Source organism: Physcomitrium patens, chromosome 22 (genome assembly GCF_059467195.1).
Source record: "Physcomitrium patens ecotype Gransden chromosome 22, ASM5946719v1, whole genome shotgun sequence".
Taxonomy (NCBI): domain Eukaryota; kingdom Viridiplantae; phylum Streptophyta; class Bryopsida; order Funariales; family Funariaceae; genus Physcomitrium; species Physcomitrium patens.
Genome location: NC_143431.1, coordinates 9803844 through 9821578, shown reverse-complemented (window position 1 = coordinate 9821578; position 17735 = coordinate 9803844). Strand labels below are relative to the sequence as shown.

Genomic DNA, 17735 nt, shown 5'->3' with positions numbered 1-17735 from the left:
CTAATAGATTCTTGAAGATTTTAGAAATCCTAATTGCTTCTCAAAGTCCAATTTTTGAGACCTCAACTTACTTGAAATTCAATAACCTTCAATTTAACTATTCAATCAAGTTCAAACTTATAGCATATACTTCAAAAAACTATTCTCATAAGTCTTAAAAATTTGAATAATAGATCTACTTCCAAACTCACAAAATTTTCCAAAACATAATATCTTTTTTATTTTATAAATTTCAGAGTCATCTAAAACAATTAAGACTTTGCAAATCTCTTACAAAGTCATTATACACTCAAATCACTCAAAATCAAAGCTCAAAGAAACTTTATGTATTCTACTTCCAAATTTCATTTTCTAATCTATAAAAAAAAACCTTGGATTCATTGTAGGTTTACAGTTTTATGCCTTGGGATTTGATTTCGACCCAGATTGACAATTGGTCCTCTTCGAGTATCAATTCTTGCTTCTTGAAGTAATTTTTACTAAAATCTACTCTTAATTCCTTCTACACATATTTATATCATTTTATCCTCCAATCTACTTTGTTTTATCTTATTTATGGTCCTACAAACTAAATAGAAGCCTATTTTGTAAAAAAGTAGCAATAATATCTTTTAGTTTTACTATCTTTTTAACTATTATCTATTTTTTAAGATATTTTCTATAATATTTTAAAATAATATCTTCTATATTATAATGCTTTCTTCTCTCTTTCATTCATTAGCCATGTTACATCACAACAATGTAATTGAAATAAAAATTATCAAAAAAAATATGTCTTTTTTTAAATAAATGATAAGATGCAACATGTTTTGTATTAAAATCTTAGAAGAAATTCTTTATATTTGGTGATTTTATTAAACATAGAAACCACTTCTAAAGGTGTTTCAAATTTTATATTTAAAAGGAATTATGAAGGCATCAACAACAATTAAATAATAAAGTATTCTTCTTGCTATGATATAAGACAACATTAATGACTGAGAGGACCTATCAACTATCTTCAAAGAAAATAAAGACCAAAGTATGTGGCAAATATAATTTGCTGCATCTTGAATTTTTTTAACATATAATGATTGTTCTTAATAGAATTCTTTTCTAGAAGGGAGAGATAATGTCATTGACATACATATTTATTTTAGTATTTACCTATATGAATAAATAGAAATAATTTAAAATAAATTTATTATAAATTATTTTTTAAAGAAGCTTTTTAAAAGCTTCATAGATGTTTCTTTGACTTTACATGTGTTTGTAGTTGATTGATAGATTAAAAACTTGATCAAAAAATTAACTTTATGTTGATAGCTTATGAAGTAAGCTAACTATGTCGTAGATATATATAAAAAACTTATCTTATAAGTTAAAATACATGTCTTGCCAAGTTAATATATTTTAAAGGTCCTATAGAACATTATCATGTAGCTTCTAGTTAAGAATATGTATAGAAGCTAGAGTGAAGCCTTCTTTAGTCTTGTCAAAACCTTTCTAGACTTTAGTCTTATTTTAAGATTTTTTAGTTTTTTTTCTTTGAAAATAGTCATTTTAGTTTAATACTATATCATTTTTGAATTATTTTTTAATTTTTTGAAATAACATAAGAATATATTGACATTTTAGATCTTTGAGATTTATATCCTTGATACACAATCAAAGACCATGGAATTATTGAACAAGGCTGAATACAATATATTACAATACAACTAACTAGAGAGTAAAAACTAAGTATAATTTACTTATATGCATACAAATATATAGGCTCAAGGATAAGGTTTTCAAAAAAATTCAAAATTTTTACTAACCTAAAGCAAAATGGATATTATTAGGAAATTTTAATATGATTGAAGACATGGACAACAAAAACTTGATGGAAGTAGAATAATGAGTAGAAGACAATGAAAAATTAAAGTGTAGAATGATTTCATGGTCCATTTGGAATTGTAGAAGACCTTTAAAGTTGATACATATAAAAAATCTACAACCAAAATATTTTTTTGGGATAATTGTAGAAAAAGATCAGTAATAGTATGCATACATATTTATCAAACATATGTTACAAATAATCTCTTATAATTAAGAGGTCAAGTTGGGATTTGGCCTACTCTCTTCTATGTATTCAATCATATATCAATATTCTTAAAAATTAAGGGTACATTAAGTTTACTTAATTAAACCATTTAATTCAATAGACAACTTTTTAAATTTAAGAATACAAATATGATACTATTCAATGAATAGAAAACAACGATAAGAAAAATGGAGAGTCACTTTTAGAATGAGAAGATCATAAGAGTACTAACAGTAGTAAAGAAATATAGTAATAAAGCAACTAAGAAAAAGAAATACAAATAGAAAGCAAACTTTGAAATACAATTAAAAGACATATATACTGCAGAATAAGAATTGTAAAAAATTGGTTCAATTAAGAAGCAAAAGAGAAATTTGTTACAATAGAAGCCATACTCCAAAGAATTTGATATTAAAGCCTTGAACAAAAATACAATAAAGTCAAGGCCATGTGGATACATATTGGTAATTGTTGCAATATAGACTTCTATAACTATCATATGGATAATTATAAATCAATAAATATTTAAGAACTAACTAATGAAAAATACATACTCATTGATTACTAGGATATTCAAGCATATATTATTGGATTTTATACAATATTTTACTCAAGTGATTCATAAGTTGAAAAAAACCCAACATCATATAGAAAATATCTCTAAAATCATAATATAAGAGTAACAATAATATAGAATAATACACTCACAAGAACTCCCACTCTCACCAAAGTTCAAAATAAAATTTAAGATTTACTTGTAAAGAAAGCATCCAAGATCAATGGCATTCTAATAGACTTTTTAAGGAATTATTTGATGACATCAAGAGTGAAATCTTAGTTCTTGTTGTAGAAATCTTCAAAGATATAATATTAAGCCAATTCTTCAATATTAGTAAAATCAACTTATTATCTAAGGTTGGTGATCTTATCCAAATCACTAACTTCAAATTGATATTATTCATAGGATTAATATATAAGATTATTGCAAAAATCCTTACAAATTGGATGTTAGAATTCTTACCATTGTAGATTATTCCTTCACAAACTGACTTTGTAAAAAGCTGATGTATATTTGATAATATATACACAGCCTTTGAAACAATAGAGTAGGCAGCATCAAACAACTAGAACTCATCTGCCTTATCTTCAACTTTGAAAAGGCATAAAATAGAATATTTTAGTTTATGCTCATTGATACAATGCAAGTAATAAAAAAATTTTAAAAAAAAGAAAAAGATCCAAATGATTATAATATTATGCCATGAAGTTTATTCAATGGTCACACTAAATAGCTTAGAAGGAAAATCATTCAAGCTTCAAAGGTTGATAAGGCAAAGCTATTTCTTGGCACCTTATCTATACTTCCTAATAAGAAAAGTCTTATATTCCTTGCTAGAAGATTCAACAAAGGAAATTAGAGGCTTTAGACTATTTGGTAGGTATATATTAATTAATATACTTTTTGTAAATTATTTTATATTATATTTAATAAAAGAAGAAAAAAAAACTAGATGCAGTAATATAGATATTAAAAAATTTTAGTACAAGATTAGAAACCAAATTAAATTGAGAAAAATTAGTCAACATATGGATAGCAAGGTCAAACAAAGAATGGCAGTGGAAAAATGCCCCGAGACTAAAATGACTAGAAGAAGGGACAATAACAATATACCTTAGATTTTTTTTAGAATTTAGAATACTACCAAAGAAAGTAAGAGCCAAGGTACTCCAATTTATGACAAAAGCTTAATAAATTAAAGTCCTAACAACCTCTCATTTGCTAGTTGTATACTCACACTAAATTAAATCTCACTAGCTATAATTTAGTACCTATGCTCTTACTCAAATATCACCATGTCAATATTCAAACAAATTTGTGTATTTATAAGAAGTTATGTTTGAGATAAGGCAATGGATGAAACCACATGTGCCAAGTTTGTATGGCACATGATGATTCAATTGATTGCAATTTGGAGACTTAAGATATTTGATTTCTAACTCCAAACCAAAGCACTCATGACAATGCAATTGGTGAAAAGCTTGAAACTAGGTTTTAAACCTTAAAAAATATTTATATGATATAAAGTAGACTACTCAAAGATAACTAAGTCAAAATAATGGCCTATGAGCCTATATTGGATTATACATACAGAAAAGGCTCTTCCAACATCAATCCCAATTTGAAAAGTAGTGATTCAATCTTGAAAAAAACTTAGATAAGATCCAAATAGATCCATTAAACAACTCAAGCTAAGAAACTTTGTCAACTTTTATTTAGCAATTTCTTAATCTACAAATGAGATGGAGAATAGTTAGAATCTTAGTTTAATTCAACTTTTGTAACATGGGCATTAAATAGAGTATTTGCAATCAAGGATGTACAACAAAAAGACATACAAGACCAGAGGTCCATAGAAGAGCTTATAGCTAAACTAAGTCAAAATCAATATAAGCACAATATCCAATTATTTGAGCTAGCTTAACTAAATTTGACCTTATCAATAATCAACAACTATAATCCAAAGACTAAGTAACTATACACGTATTTGATCCAATTATCTAAATTTACCATCTCAAAAAATAAAGTGGTTGATTTTGGCAAGTAGTTAACTATAGGAAAGAAAAATCATGAAAACTTAATATTAACTATCACAAATTAATTCAACTTCTAATTAGTTCACTAAATAAGTCATAATCATTCAAACAAGTAGATTAGAGGGCATAGTGGAAGGCTACAATTCAATAGACTCACTACAAGAAGAATCTAAGATTTGGCTATTTGACACAATTACAATAGTACACCTTGCATGGGACCTAAAAGATTGAGAATAAAAAAAGATATGTACCATTAAGAAAATATACTTTTCTAGATGTACTACCTAATATGAATATTAAATAGGCTTGAGAAAAAAATTTAACATGATGTTAGGATTCACACAACTCTATTTTATAGATATCAAAATCAATAGATCAAATAATTAATCCAAAGAATGTGACATCCATGGCTATCAAGAAAAATATCTGCAATGATATAGCTAATGATGGCAAGAAGGCTATTAATAGGAGATTAGAGAAAGAAGACTAAATGGAGCAATACTTGCAAGTTTTTTTCCATTGATGGGTTGAAAACTACCATATATTCATTAGGTGCATGCACATAGGTAAAAGAAGCTTGGACTTGTCTACAAGCTCTTTGTCAATTTGTGCATCTCCCTGAAATATACGACTCATGGTAAATTGTGTTACTAAGAAATTTTAATGTAGCAAGAGCTAAAAAATTAAAGAACAATCCGAATTGGAATCATAGAACACCATGATCTCAATTAATACAATATGGGAGATATTGAGATGTTACTTATTATAGAACATCTAAATTACCAAATACTCACAAGAATTTAATCAAGAGCATTTTAACCTCAAAAAAAATTTATATAATGCATAGAAAACCACTATACATATGTGTATAGAAATTTGGAATGAAATATTTAGGCATGCTTGAAGTGCCAAATGCAGATCAAACATGATTGCCAAATTCATGAAGATTTGGATAATATAAGATATTTTTGCAATAAATGGATTAGAATCTAAGTAATACTTCACTCTATTGAATACATTTCTCCCACTACATCTAGCAATTTACAATCCACCAATGCCAAAGATTTATTCACTTCGATACATTATCAGATAAAAAGACAAAGTTCACTTATAAGAAAATGTGTCTAGAAACATAACGTATATGATAATTGTGCAAAATTTCATCCTGGACAAAGACATTGCCACATTATTTTAAGAAGTCTAGCTAGAATTAAGAAGTTGACAACCACTTGAAAATATATCTTAGTAATTCAATCCAAAAGTACTTTACTACAAAATGAAATAGGATAAGAAGAGGAAACTACACCATAACAATTAATGGCTCCAAGAATTAAAATTGTTCACAAAGACAATAAAGGAGCAAACTATCAAAGGCCAATCTTTGATAGTAGAATGGGATTAATACAATTCCTTATGGACATAGAATAATAAATACATGAAATAACTCCATATATAGAATAAGAATAATATACTTTGTCACAACAATAGCAACACTACTAATTGAAGTTACTTACAAAAAAAGCAAAAAAGAGGAATATTGAAGGTCAATCCTTGATCAACCACAATGCTATATAGACAAAAGAAAATTAAAAACCAGAGTGCCATAAGCGACTACTTGCACAAGACAACTAAAGACATCCAATGTCTTAGTTGATCTAAAAATCTAATCCAAATAATACTAAATTTTTTAACATAGTAATATAAAAATAAATAAATAAATAAATAAAAATGATGATTTATTTTTTGCAGTAGAAGCCAATTGCTACAAAGAAACAAAAATAGAGAATAAGAACACAATAATAGATGAAAAAAATACAAAGGAGACAACTAACCCTACCACATACACATAGGATGACCTAAAAAGACTATTACATAGTAGACAAAACGTACAAGGTAGTATGATGGCTTTTGAAGTTGACACAGTAATAGAGCATAATTTATAAGATGAAAACTATCAAAGATAAATGGAAGACATGCTAAGCTATTATAACTTAGGATCAAAACATCCTAAATAAATGATTGATAAGAGTAAATTATTTTTTCTAAATAATATGACCAAGGGCCTTGTAAACCAATGATACAAAATATATACTTGTATTTTTTCACTTTTTTTTAATCTTAGTAGAAACTTCTTAGTTATTACATTAGTATAATATATTGAAGGTCTTCAATTTAAACTCAAGTAAAAACATGTGTGAAGGTAGCTTAGTTGGAAGAGCATTAGAGTAAAGATCTAAAAATTGCATGTTTGATTTATACTCACTGCATTCCACTCCCATTTACTTTGTTGCACCAATGTGCTTTCCTTCTTCCTTACATCATCTCGTACAATTCTTTTTCATAGTGGCTACGAAACCACCGTAGCCAAACACAACAAAAGGAAGGAGGTTCTATCCTCTTTTGCCTCTATAACCTGCTTAAAGTTCGAACGCCATAAGTCAGTTACTCCTTGTTCTAATATAGAAGGATTTCAAAACTAACTACCCCTACTAATCACCATTGTGTTTTCTTCAACAACACCTTAAAGAACCATCTACTTAGAATTCTATGTGGAAAAGCATGTTCTCTTATAAACACTCACAACCAATCTATACTTTGTGGCCCCTTCTAACCTCCCACTCACTTAATGCGCCACACCTCATTTATACCTCTATGCTGCCTTTATTCATGTTTTTAGTTTGCATATGAAATTTTTATTATTATCTTAGTAAGCACCTTTTCTATGTAGTTTCTATATATGTTTTTTTTATATTGAATGAAATTTTTTATGGCAATTTAGTGAGGAAATATTGTATAGGATGCTTCTGAGAGGATATGTGAATGAATATGAGATGACCATTCAATATTTATTTGCATGTTTTATCATCCACATATATGAGGAAGATTAAATTTATGTGTGTAGTTACAACATATTTGATGATTGTTTAGGATTTCTATATCGTATGACATTTTTTTAGGAACTTCTTAAGTTTTTTTGTATTTCAATTTATTTTATTTTTGTAATTTTTTTATAATACTCATTTTTGCCAAAGTTTTGGTATGAACTTTAATTACAACATGGATATGTAGAATTACACATTTTATCATTTAGAGCTATTCTAATATAATTTTAAGTGTTTCACTACTATAAAATTTCAATCTATATTACTTAAATGTAATACGCCATAGTTTACCCTTTTAAACTCCGAGAGCTGGAAAAACACAAAAACCAGAAAATTGAAAATGCAAACACCCAAGACCAAACATGACCACAACCGTGACTTCTCATTTCCTGTTAAGTTTTATAACTGCCATCCAACTCTCCTTTTATGCATCATTTTGAAATTTTTTACTGAGGGAGTTCAAGTGGAAAATTCTGAAGATCAGATTCTGAGTGCTGGCCTCTTGGCAGCAGAAGATTGTCACTCGAACGTGTGAAATTCAGCGCTCTATTCGTCAATCACTTCTAAAACGATGACTGTTCGACATGTCGAACCTGCATGGTTTTCTCTGGACATCACTTGATATGGATCCTTCGTTGCGTTTGTGATGGCACAATAGTTGGGTAATCTGCAAAATCTCTCTGGTACTCTTGTGATTCACAGTCATTCCAGCAAGAGTCATCATCTTCCATACAATGTTTCTCTAGTCAACCGGTTTATTGTACGCGGTGTAACAGGAATTTACAGATCATACTTGCTGCATGGGAAGTTGCACAGACATCTCAAAAACTCCTCTAGAGCTCGTGCAAGCGACATCACTGAAAGAGGTTTCTTGAGCGACTCGGTTTCAGAGCGATTTCAGCTGGATTTTACACATATGCGGAAGGAAATGGGTTTTGGGAAATTTCTGATCTACGTCAGAAGTTAATGGGTGGAGTTTCTGTCACTTGTATTCCGTGGGTGAATGTGTAAAATTTCTGGCCCGAAGAGGTGTGAGGTGGTAACTGAGCACATTTTAGTTGAAGAGCATCTTAAATCAGATTGTGATACGGTTCTAAAAGAAATTGGTTAGAGTTACCCTAAAGCCTGTGTTTTGTTGGCACACTCCGTTATTCGGTTGAAGTTTTTCTGCTTCTGCTAACCCAACTTCAAGGTCGACGCATCCAGTCACGCTCAATGATGGGCATGGTGACGATTAGGGTTGCTAATACGGGATCCCACTTGGCAAAGCTCCGCTCCATGTTGACTTTGTGAGGCAGATGCAAACACAGGTAACTGCACTTCCTCCCAAAAGCAAACAGACCAGTTCGTGTGTATCATTTTGCATCAATTTGTATGATTCAATTGTTAAAAAATCTGCTTAAAGCAAATGCTTCAGATATATCAGATAAGATCTATGCTCATTAGTGATGGATCGAACAGCCTGAGAGGTGTTTGAAGTTTTCGGATCCGCTTACTATTGTGGAGACACAAGTTTCAAGTAGGTTTTGTGCACATCCAGATCCAGTTCTTCCAAGCCATCTGTGCCAGGCAGCTTAACTTTCATCACCAATTCTTCACAGCTCAGACTTCCGCAGTCCTTTTCGCTCTACGATTCATTGTAAAAACATGGCATTGAAACTTCTTGGGAACAAAGGAGAATGTAAACAGGAAGGCATGATGGAAGACTAAAGTAACGGTGGGTTCATTAGCTTCCGAGATCTTTTTATCTCAGAGGTTGGAGGAAGCGAGAATACCATTTGCATATAAACATCGTTGCAAGACACAGCTTGCTTATACACGAATGCATACCTGCTTCACAAATTGAACAACACAAAGCATTGGTTGAAGTCACTTGTTTAGTTCACGATTGCCAGGTGATGACATCCAGCAGCGAGTTAACAGCGTCAAGTTAGACCTCACGGTGTGTGTGTGTGTGTGTGTGTGTGTGTGTAGAGGCGAGGAGCTTACTCTGGCGTGAAACGAGCCCGGCCATGTAATTCGGCATCCTTGTCAATGTCGATTTCAGGTTCCTCCTCTTTGTCTTGTTCTTTCTCTGGAAACCCAACACAATCATAGTCTCGCCTGAGAATATGAATGTGAACCTTGAACTATTCCTGTGTTTACTTGTTAATTTCCTTCAAGAATTTATGAATTTCTCAATTGTAACTCAATTTGAATGTCGAGAGTATTTCATTTTGGAAGAAACAATTCCTGTTCAGTATATGACAATGAGCAGAAGTCAACGAGGCTTTCTGATCTTGGAGAAACACGCTGTTTGTGAGGAGCTTACTTTCGTCTTCTTCTCCCCCTTTGACGTTTTTACTGTATTGTGGACCAATATGGCCTGGATTCAGAGCCTCTGGTTGTGGTTCTGAATAATCACGGATTTCATCGCCACTCGAGGAACTAAACAGAGCTTCTAGAGCTTTTATGTCGCTGAAGTTCATCATCTTCGACTTGAATCTTCTGAAGCAATCGGTTTTACAGGTGAAATTGTGCCCTCAGTTAAAATTTGGTGGACTTCTCCATCTCATTTGTCTTCAGTCCACATTTTGAGCATGTCATCGCGCCTCGAATAAAACAACAATGAAGGCCGCAGAATCTCTGGAGTGTTTCATCCTAGTGCAATATTCACGTTCACCATTCGCCTCCAACGTCGTTACTCTCCCTTCAGACCTCCGTGGATTCTAATTCCAAAACTAAGTCAACTGGAAATATCCTTACTGCGTCAATGTATAGACCTAGAAGACCGACAGCCACAAAATTCAAAGTGAATTTGGGTGCTATCCATAGTGATCGTCCCCGTTGGATACTGGATACTTTCTTATACGTTCATCAACCCCTTGGAAGTTGGCTTTTGTCAAGGAAAGCATTTATCTGGGAATGGAAACCCAAATAAAACGACATCAGCCTGCAGTTGATTACAACTAAACCACATGTTTCCCGCTTGATCATCGATTCCAATACTTGCAAAGGAATGCTTGATGGTGTCAGAGAGGGATGAAGAGATCAAGAAGATAGGGATGATAGTCACATGACCAACAAAGCAGATTTGCAGTTCCCTTGGAAGGTAAGACAAAAACTGACTTTTGATGAAACAAAGAAAGTAGTTACTGTATTTCAGATCGGTGCCGCTTCGGTATATTAGAGGATCACATTTTCATAACTAAGATTGGAGCAGGAATTTTTACGTAAAATTTACCCTCAATTACAGGTGAATATCGAGGGTATAGAATTGCAAGTCAATTGAACTACGAATACACTGTAGTTGAACCCACGATGCGAAAGAATGACCCTTGAAGTGAAACTGGGTAACAACCTTATTTCGCTAAACTCAGAAAACCTGGCGGTCTTGTATCTTAAAAATTTCTACAAGTGGGTTCACCATACTCCTACAAATTTTTACAAGTGGGTTCATACATACTACAAGTACAGTTTTTACCATTCGCTCAAGAAGGTAGAGGTGAAGATAATACAGGAGATTGTGGATGTGCTTGTATTCACAACTGTTGTTTTTCTCCTGGAAGTGTTTTTTAAACTAATCAGCACACCAAAACTGACATCGGTTTTCGTAAATTCAGAATGTCGTCCACGGGCGACCTCTGTTCAAAGGGTTTTCAGGGTCAATGCTTTGTACATCAGACTTAAATTCAAAGCGACCACAGTAACTGGATCAAAAAGGTTGTGCTCGGAACGTAACCGTATTTCCAGGGAAAGAAAACAACAAGTATAGGACTATAGCCAGTTTTTAGATAAAGGCGTGAGATTTGCTCATTAGAATATAGTGCCACACAGGACTCGTGCACTGCACCTGGCCAATATGACAGCAAGAATAATACGATCTATTGGACATCGTTCAAAACTACACAGACAGTGACGACGACCAGGTGATGGTGACAGACAGTGACGACGACCCACGATTAGAGTTATATAAAGTATCCAAAATCTGGCATCTGGGGGAATTACATGTGAAGTCTGTGCTTCTGCTCGGTGCCAGCTATTGTACTTTGCGGCAGTAGATTTTCGAAATAGTACAATACATTTACTCTTGCACTGCTTCCGTGCCATTCGTCAACTTGCAGCTATCGACAATGGGGTCCTCAGGGAAACACAGTCCCATCATCCTGGTGCTCATCGCTGCGTTGCTGCTGAGCTGCGGCAGTTTCTGGGCCAGGGCGGAGGCGGACAACGTCATCACTCAGTGGCACTTTGCCGCACAGAGAGTAATCATCAGTCACACTCCCAGCAATTTGTGTGGTTTTTGAAACATCTTCGGTTTCGGCGATGGCATTTTAAACCTCTGTCAGATGGGTTGGGACATAGTCTGTGAAATGGGTATTGTAACACGTTGCACGCAATTCGTCTGTTACAAAGTAGCGTTTGTTCGAGAAGAAGAGTGCATAGTTACTCCATTGCCACTTTGGTAGGAATGGAGTTCGCTATTGGCAACTCATCTGATCCTGCTCTTCTCACAATTCAGTCTGCGCAGTTGGTCATCGTAGCTAAATCTTGGTCGACGTCGTCTAAAGCGAGAATTGTAAATTGAAATAGTAACTGCATGTCCTAGATCCAGACCCTCATATCAAGTGGAACCTTCAATCAGTTCGATCCATACTGAGGCAGCGCATTCAATGCTGAATTGATTACTTAATTTGCGACGTTGTTGATGTTCAGGTTGTGAGGACACTCGGCGTACCTAGCCAAATTGCGTCCCGGACTTACACCCTGCTTCACGTGTCGCAATACAAAGCCCTTCAGCTCGCGTACAAGATAGGTGCCTCGCACCCAGAGGCTGCTGCTGCGTATGCAGGCCATTATGTGCTGTCGGAGTGAGCCAACTCATCGCTTCTCCTTATTGAATTCAAAATGCGCCATGGAGCACTCGGAGATTGGTCGCTTGTGTTTTAGTCGATCTCGGACAACGCCTCGTTGCGTTCTGAGGTTGTGGTTTTGTCTGGATTGGTGATTGGTTTCGCGCAGAATTTTTCCGACGCAACAGTCCACAAGCTTCGATGGCCTCATTGACAAGCAGATCACTCCACTGGAATTGACAGAAGAAGAGGATGCGGCTATTCGCAAGATTGGCCTCCAATTTGCCAAATCTCTCCTGAAAAAAAGGTAGTGATCCCTATCTCCTGAGGCTTACATTGATTTCATTATCCTGAAGATTGAGAGCTTCAACGTGTTCCAATGGAAACACTCGTGTGCTAACATTTCCACCGCCGCATTTGAGAATGATTGTTCAGGACACATGACGGTAGTCAGCAGTGGATTAAGTTCGTTCCGTCACCTGCCGGAGGTCCCACTGGAAAGTACCAATTCACCTCAAATCAAACGTTCGTGCTGTACCCTCAACTGGGCAAGACTCGCCCCTTCGTCATCAAATCCGTTGCCAAGTTCAACACAAATGGTGGCCCATATGCAATCCCCAGCTCCAAGTACAATACTGACTACGAGGAGATCGCAACCGTTGGCAACGTGAACTCGTCGTCATTCACAGATTTTTTCAAGGAGACGGCAAAGTTTTGGGAGGCCGGCGCAAGTAAGAGTTACAACCCCCTCCCACTTCAATTTTCGCTGTCTGACAGAGACCAATCTTAATTGCGATGAGTTCTTTTGAATACTTCCAAAGTTGGGTGTGCTTCTGCTCACTATTTCCGCCATAATATGCACAGATACATCGACCGTAAACGGCCAGTTGTTCAACGCGACATTGGCCGTTGTCAAGGACATCTCCGTCAAGGATCTCGCCAAGCTATTTGCAAAGATTTCTGTGGCGCAGTACGACTCTTCAATTGCTGGCTGGCAACAAAAGTTCAAGTATCTGCACTGGAGGCCTATCACAGCCCTACGGTGTGACATTCAGATACCTCCTCGATACTACTCCACTTTTTGTTGTTGTCTTGAGTGGTCAATCACTTCAATAATCAAACAGTGGGTCAGAGATTCATCCTCAAAAGGTTTGTGGAACAAGGATATCGGAACTGAAACCAGTGAAAGCATTGCTACTGTACGCGCATGAATGTTCTGTTGATGACATCTTTGCATCCACTGAGCTTGCAGTCAAGGAGACTCCAGCCACCAGCCGATTGTTTTCACTCCTTTCCTTCGAACTCCCCCACACCCGGAGTATCCGAGTACACACTCGACTGCTGCAGGATCCTGGGCAAAAGTGCTCGCCAGATACTTGAGCATCGACATCTCTCAACACATTTCCTCCTATTCTGTCGCTACTGAGGGGTATCCGCTGCCATTACGCACTTACAATACGCTTGAAGCAGCTGCGGTGGAAGTTGGAGTGAGCAGGTCTGTTGCATGCGTTTGATCAAAACATATTTACTTGAACTCTTTTGGTTAACTTGTTTGAATTGACTGAAATCAGCATCGTGAATTAAAAACTTTTGGAGCATTGAAACTTTATGCGTGTTCCCGAGTACTTGCAGAATCTATGGAGGAGTCCATTTTCGAAAAGCTATCGAAGGCGGCACAAAGCTGGGAGTCGATGTAAGCATTCTCTGGGCTCTATGTGTACTCTCATCTCCTAATCTTTATGTCGATCATCGTGTGCTTAATGTCAACTCTTAACCATGGTTCACTCCATCACTGCAACCGCTCTAAACCCTCTGGGTGCTTTGCAGGTTGGCGACTACGTGTGGGATCACTTCGAGAAAGAATTTGGGGATTTGTAATCGCCAAGCTCTATGAATGACGTTGCCTAGTGGCGGACCCCCTAAAAGAGTACTCAGTGGCCGCTTCGCTGTGCTACTATCTTCAAGCCGTGTCATTGTTGTTTCCAACAATATTACGAATTTGAATTGCTGCAACGTCTGGGTGTCGTTGATGTTACCCAACTTCTCACTGCAAGTACCTGATCGGCACCTCACTACCAGAACATGAGGTTTGCAGTTTGCAAAGCTGGTGTCACCTGGTCTTCACAAGTGCAGATGAATTCGTGTTCTACGTCGACACAAGCAAGCAATAAAAAGCGTACAAAATGTGATGGCTCCAGTATGAATGCTGTATGGAAATATATGGAAAACATTTGCTCTTGTAATTCAACTGCGCTTTATCGGGTATTTACTTGGGTCATTTTTCAGTGTCAGTTTCTTCTCCATGTTTGCTATTGAAGTTGCATGTGGATGTGAATGTAAATTGAAAGGTGGATGTAAATGAGGATTATACTTCATAGACTCAAAGAATGCGTTTACTTCTAACGTTTACCCAGGTATAACAACTTCGAAGCTTGTGTAAGACTTCATATTTTAGAACAAACTGTTTTGAAACAGTAAAATGTAAAATGTTAGTGCTCATGAATAAATATCCTGTCGACCGCTGTTTCTGTAATTTCTTTATCACTCTTGGTGCCAGATTTTTAACATGAATTACTGTGGGATCAGTGTTAGTGTCTATTCCTGAAAGGAGACCAATATCAGATACGGACGAAGGAAAAAGAGAAAGAAAATAAAAAGCTATATTATTCAATATGGAAAAAAACAACTTGAATGGATCTGCTTGTTTGGATGCTGATACCCTACTCCGGTACAATAGGGAAAAATAATTTTTAGAATGTATTACCATTAAATATAAAAACCAAACATGAATCATTTTATATTTTATTCAGTTTGACCAAGTCTCATAACAGAAACACTTCCAAAATATATGCTTTCAAATGAAGATTGTATTCATGAATCTGATACAAGGTCTTACAGTTTCAGTTTCTGTTTTTCCTAGGAGACAAAATATCTGTAGGAAAATATCCTTGGCACTGTGCGCACATGCAATGACGAATAGTAGTTTATCAATGTCCACATTTTTAACCTTTTGAAATCTTCATGTACTGACTCAATTGCAATGATCCTGTCAAAAACATTATTTGCAAAATCTTGATTTGTGAATAGATCCGACTTTTTAGTCATGTAAAAGAAAATAAAACAATTCATACTTTGATTTTCGATTATTTCTAATAAAATAAAATAAGTCAAGGATTGTAACATGATGCCCTAAATCATCTAAAAGTTATCATTTGAATAGTGTTTCACACACACATACACATATACATATTCATCGAGATTAAAGATATCTTTTGTTTAAGTTGCCAATTTTTACCTGTTTAGTAAATTTTGTTAGTTTTTGCGACTTCGACTTAGAAGATCGTGCGGCTGTTTGTTCAAAGATCATCACTTTACCAGTTATCACAAAGGATGTAAAAACCACCCTCGACGACCAGTAAATCAAGCTTTCATACAAAGTCGCGCCAATAAAATAAATAATTAAATAACAAAAAAGAATCACTATTCAAATGATAAATTTCATATAGGATGCTTCGAATTTCAGAATAAGATGCTTACCTGAAATTCGAATCATCTTACGATTCTCAAACCGACCTTGTCCAGCACTTTCAATGATTGTTTTTAGTATTTTTACAACCTTTCTATGTACTTCAAAAAACATGCTTCTAAACTGTGGTGGATCCATGCATTCTGGGCTATGAACTTGAGCAATTCTCCTTCTGCCACTTGAAAACGAGGAAACATTTCCCACTCACTTTCTGACCCCACTTCACAAGCCTCGTCTGATTTCGTTGTAACCAACAGTGACAGTCTGAGGAAAATTAAGTACTGAATTTAACAGTTACAAATTGGGAAAAACCATGTGAGGGTGTTTTTAATAAGAGGAGATGTGAACACTCTCCTCGTGAGCACAGACTGTCACGTAACACATGCAAAGAGTCTACAAGTAACACATTGTTTTGAAGTGGTTTAAGAAGTTGCGGCAGATCGCTGAGCATGCATTTCAGCCTTCACTTGTTCCGCCAACATATCGTAGGCATCGCCCCATGCAGATTTCAGCTCAGGGGACCAAAGATCTGGCACTCCCATCTCAATTGCATATAGGATGGCCTCTTTCACTATCTGCGAGTGCGTCAAAAAACTAATCTGTGAGAATTTCTTGTTTGCATCATCAATTTATGTACACAACCTGTGTGAGTTAGCACAGTAATACATCTCGAAACACACGCCAAATATCGCATCGAGCAGCAAGCATGAAAGATGAATACGAAACGAAATAATATGCCAGAGATTGATCAAAATGTTGTCAAAAACCTCGAATTGATCATCTGTGACTCCAGCGTTGACGTGCGTGGCAGCCAACTTCTGCAACTTCGACTCCAACACCTGATAAGCACCTTTTTCTCCCAGCTGAACAGCTGCATCCCCAGTCTGCGCATGAAACTTTCTGATCAGACTAAGTTGCACCAATTCACAATTCATGCAGCAACTGCCAGTGTCATGATGCATCAGTTCAACATTTCTACAAAGAGATCTTATTGCTTTAGTCGAAACAGCAAAGCTTGTGCAATTGATGGCTCACCATCATGAAGACGTAGCGAGCGTGGTTCTTCACTTTGGGATTCTCCTCAAACGGGATTGTTGAGTCGCGCAGAAACGAGTACATGGCTTTAGCTCCTGGTGCAATTTCGAACACCCTGATACAGCCCACAATCCGTCATCAGCACTAGGTCCAAATTTCGTGGAGGACACCACCCACCCAGCTCGGCGATCATCACAAGGTATATATCCAGAGTAATCTCACTTACTTCCGGAAAAAGTTGATGCCGTTGCGCTGAGCATCCTTCTTTAAAATCTCCCAAGATTGCTTGACAAGCTGCTCGTTCTCCTTGGAGTACGTCTTGACAGGCTTGGATGGAGCCCTGACTGCTGCAGCTTCAGACTGATTTACCACTGCTGATGCCATCGCAAAGAAAGGCCTAAAAGTCACAATCGAAATCTATCACAACAGCCCAAACTCTAAACCTCAATGTCGTCACGCACAGCACAATCACACTCACAATCACGAGTTTGGAAATCCAATGTGACCTTTCTCCAGTGTAAAACAACACATCCGCAATCGCAAACTGAACATGATTCTACGTGGCCATCTCACAGAACTTATACCATGGAAAGAAAGAAAGAAAGAGCACCTCGGTCAGTTTCGCAGGATCCATCCACTGAGTCCATCAGAACATTGACCGAACCGCAACCTATGGTCGTCCATGTTCACCGAATATAACAATAAAAGGAACAATGATTTTAATTATCCAAACGGGGCCCACCTCGATCTGGTTGCAATGCAGGAACTCACTACAGCAGAATTAGACACTGTCAATTGAC

At 35.7% G+C, this 17735-nt stretch overlaps 3 protein-coding genes across 5 annotated transcripts; 1 reads left to right on the top strand and 2 right to left on the bottom strand.

Annotated features, from left to right (window-relative positions):
• Positions 1-7692: 7692 nt before the first annotated feature.
• Positions 7693-10845, bottom strand: LOC112274723 (uncharacterized). 3 transcript variants are annotated; one of them, XR_012216491.2, is made up of 6 exons: positions 9854-10845; positions 9532-9616; positions 9318-9375; positions 9039-9169; positions 8660-8856; positions 7693-8209 (listed from the first exon to the last, which is right to left on the bottom strand). XR_012216491.2 is itself a non-coding variant. In XM_073530368.2 (5 exons), exons 1-5 carry the CDS (start codon positions 10011-10013, stop codon positions 8730-8732), a joined length of 561 nt encoding a protein of 186 aa, XP_073386469.1. In that variant the 5' UTR covers positions 10014-10845; the 3' UTR covers positions 7693-8729. The 3 variants fall into 3 exon arrangements, 2 of the variants coding, with proteins under 2 accessions (XP_073386469.1, XP_073386470.1); XM_073530368.2 differs by having other exon boundaries at positions 7693-8856; XM_073530369.2 differs by having other exon boundaries at positions 7693-8856; positions 9318-9372; positions 9854-10844.
• A 792-nt stretch (positions 10846-11637) lies between these two features.
• LOC112274722 (uncharacterized) lies at positions 11638-14639 on the top strand. The gene is made up of 8 exons (XM_024504430.3): positions 11638-11786; positions 12238-12392; positions 12544-12681; positions 12810-13105; positions 13239-13416; positions 13627-13869; positions 14007-14067; positions 14202-14639. Exons 1-8 carry the CDS (start codon positions 11655-11657, stop codon positions 14250-14252), a joined length of 1254 nt encoding a protein of 417 aa, XP_024360198.1. The 5' UTR covers positions 11638-11654; the 3' UTR covers positions 14253-14639.
• Positions 14640-15834: 1195 nt separating this feature from the next.
• On the bottom strand, positions 15835-17471 carry LOC112274724 (non-symbiotic hemoglobin 0). Its single transcript, NM_001426560.1, has 4 exons — positions 17162-17471; positions 16936-17050; positions 16668-16784; positions 15835-16475 (listed from the first exon to the last, which is right to left on the bottom strand). Exons 1-4 carry the CDS (start codon positions 17317-17319, stop codon positions 16323-16325), a joined length of 543 nt encoding a protein of 180 aa, NP_001413489.1. The 5' UTR covers positions 17320-17471; the 3' UTR covers positions 15835-16322.
• Between the last annotated feature and the right edge of the window lie 264 nt (positions 17472-17735).

What these genes read in the sequence shown, in the direction of transcription:
- LOC112274723 (XM_073530368.2), bottom strand. Translation starts at nt 10,013, where the DNA reads ATGATGAACTTCAGCGACATAAAAGCTCTAGAAGCTCTGTTTAGTTCC. An exon ending in AGGGGGAGAAGAAGACGAAA is followed by an intron (nt 9,617 to 9,853) that starts GTAAGCTCCTCA and finishes TTGGGTTTCCAG; the next exon opens with AGAAAGAACAAGACAAAGAG. An exon ending in AAACTTGTGTCTCCACAATA is followed by an intron (nt 8,857 to 9,038) that starts GTAAGCGGATCC and finishes GAGGAAGTGCAG; the next exon opens with TTACCTGTGTTTGCATCTGC.
- LOC112274722 (XM_024504430.3), top strand. Translation starts at nt 11,655, where the DNA reads ATGGGGTCCTCAGGGAAACACAGTCCCATCATCCTGGTGCTCATCGCT. An exon ending in AAATCTCTCCTGAAAAAAAG is followed by an intron (nt 12,682 to 12,809) that starts GTAGTGATCCCT and finishes ATGATTGTTCAG; the next exon opens with GACACATGACGGTAGTCAGC. An exon ending in AGGCCTATCACAGCCCTACG is followed by an intron (nt 13,417 to 13,626) that starts GTGTGACATTCA and finishes CTGAGCTTGCAG; the next exon opens with TCAAGGAGACTCCAGCCACC.
- LOC112274724 (NM_001426560.1), bottom strand. Translation starts at nt 17,319, where the DNA reads ATGGCATCAGCAGTGGTAAATCAGTCTGAAGCTGCAGCAGTCAGGGCT. An exon ending in GGCATCAACTTTTTCCGGAA is followed by an intron (nt 17,051 to 17,161) that starts GTAAGTGAGATT and finishes GGGCTGTATCAG; the next exon opens with GGTGTTCGAAATTGCACCAG. An exon ending in TCACAGATGATCAATTCGAG is followed by an intron (nt 16,476 to 16,667) that starts GTTTTTGACAAC and finishes ACGCACTCGCAG; the next exon opens with ATAGTGAAAGAGGCCATCCT.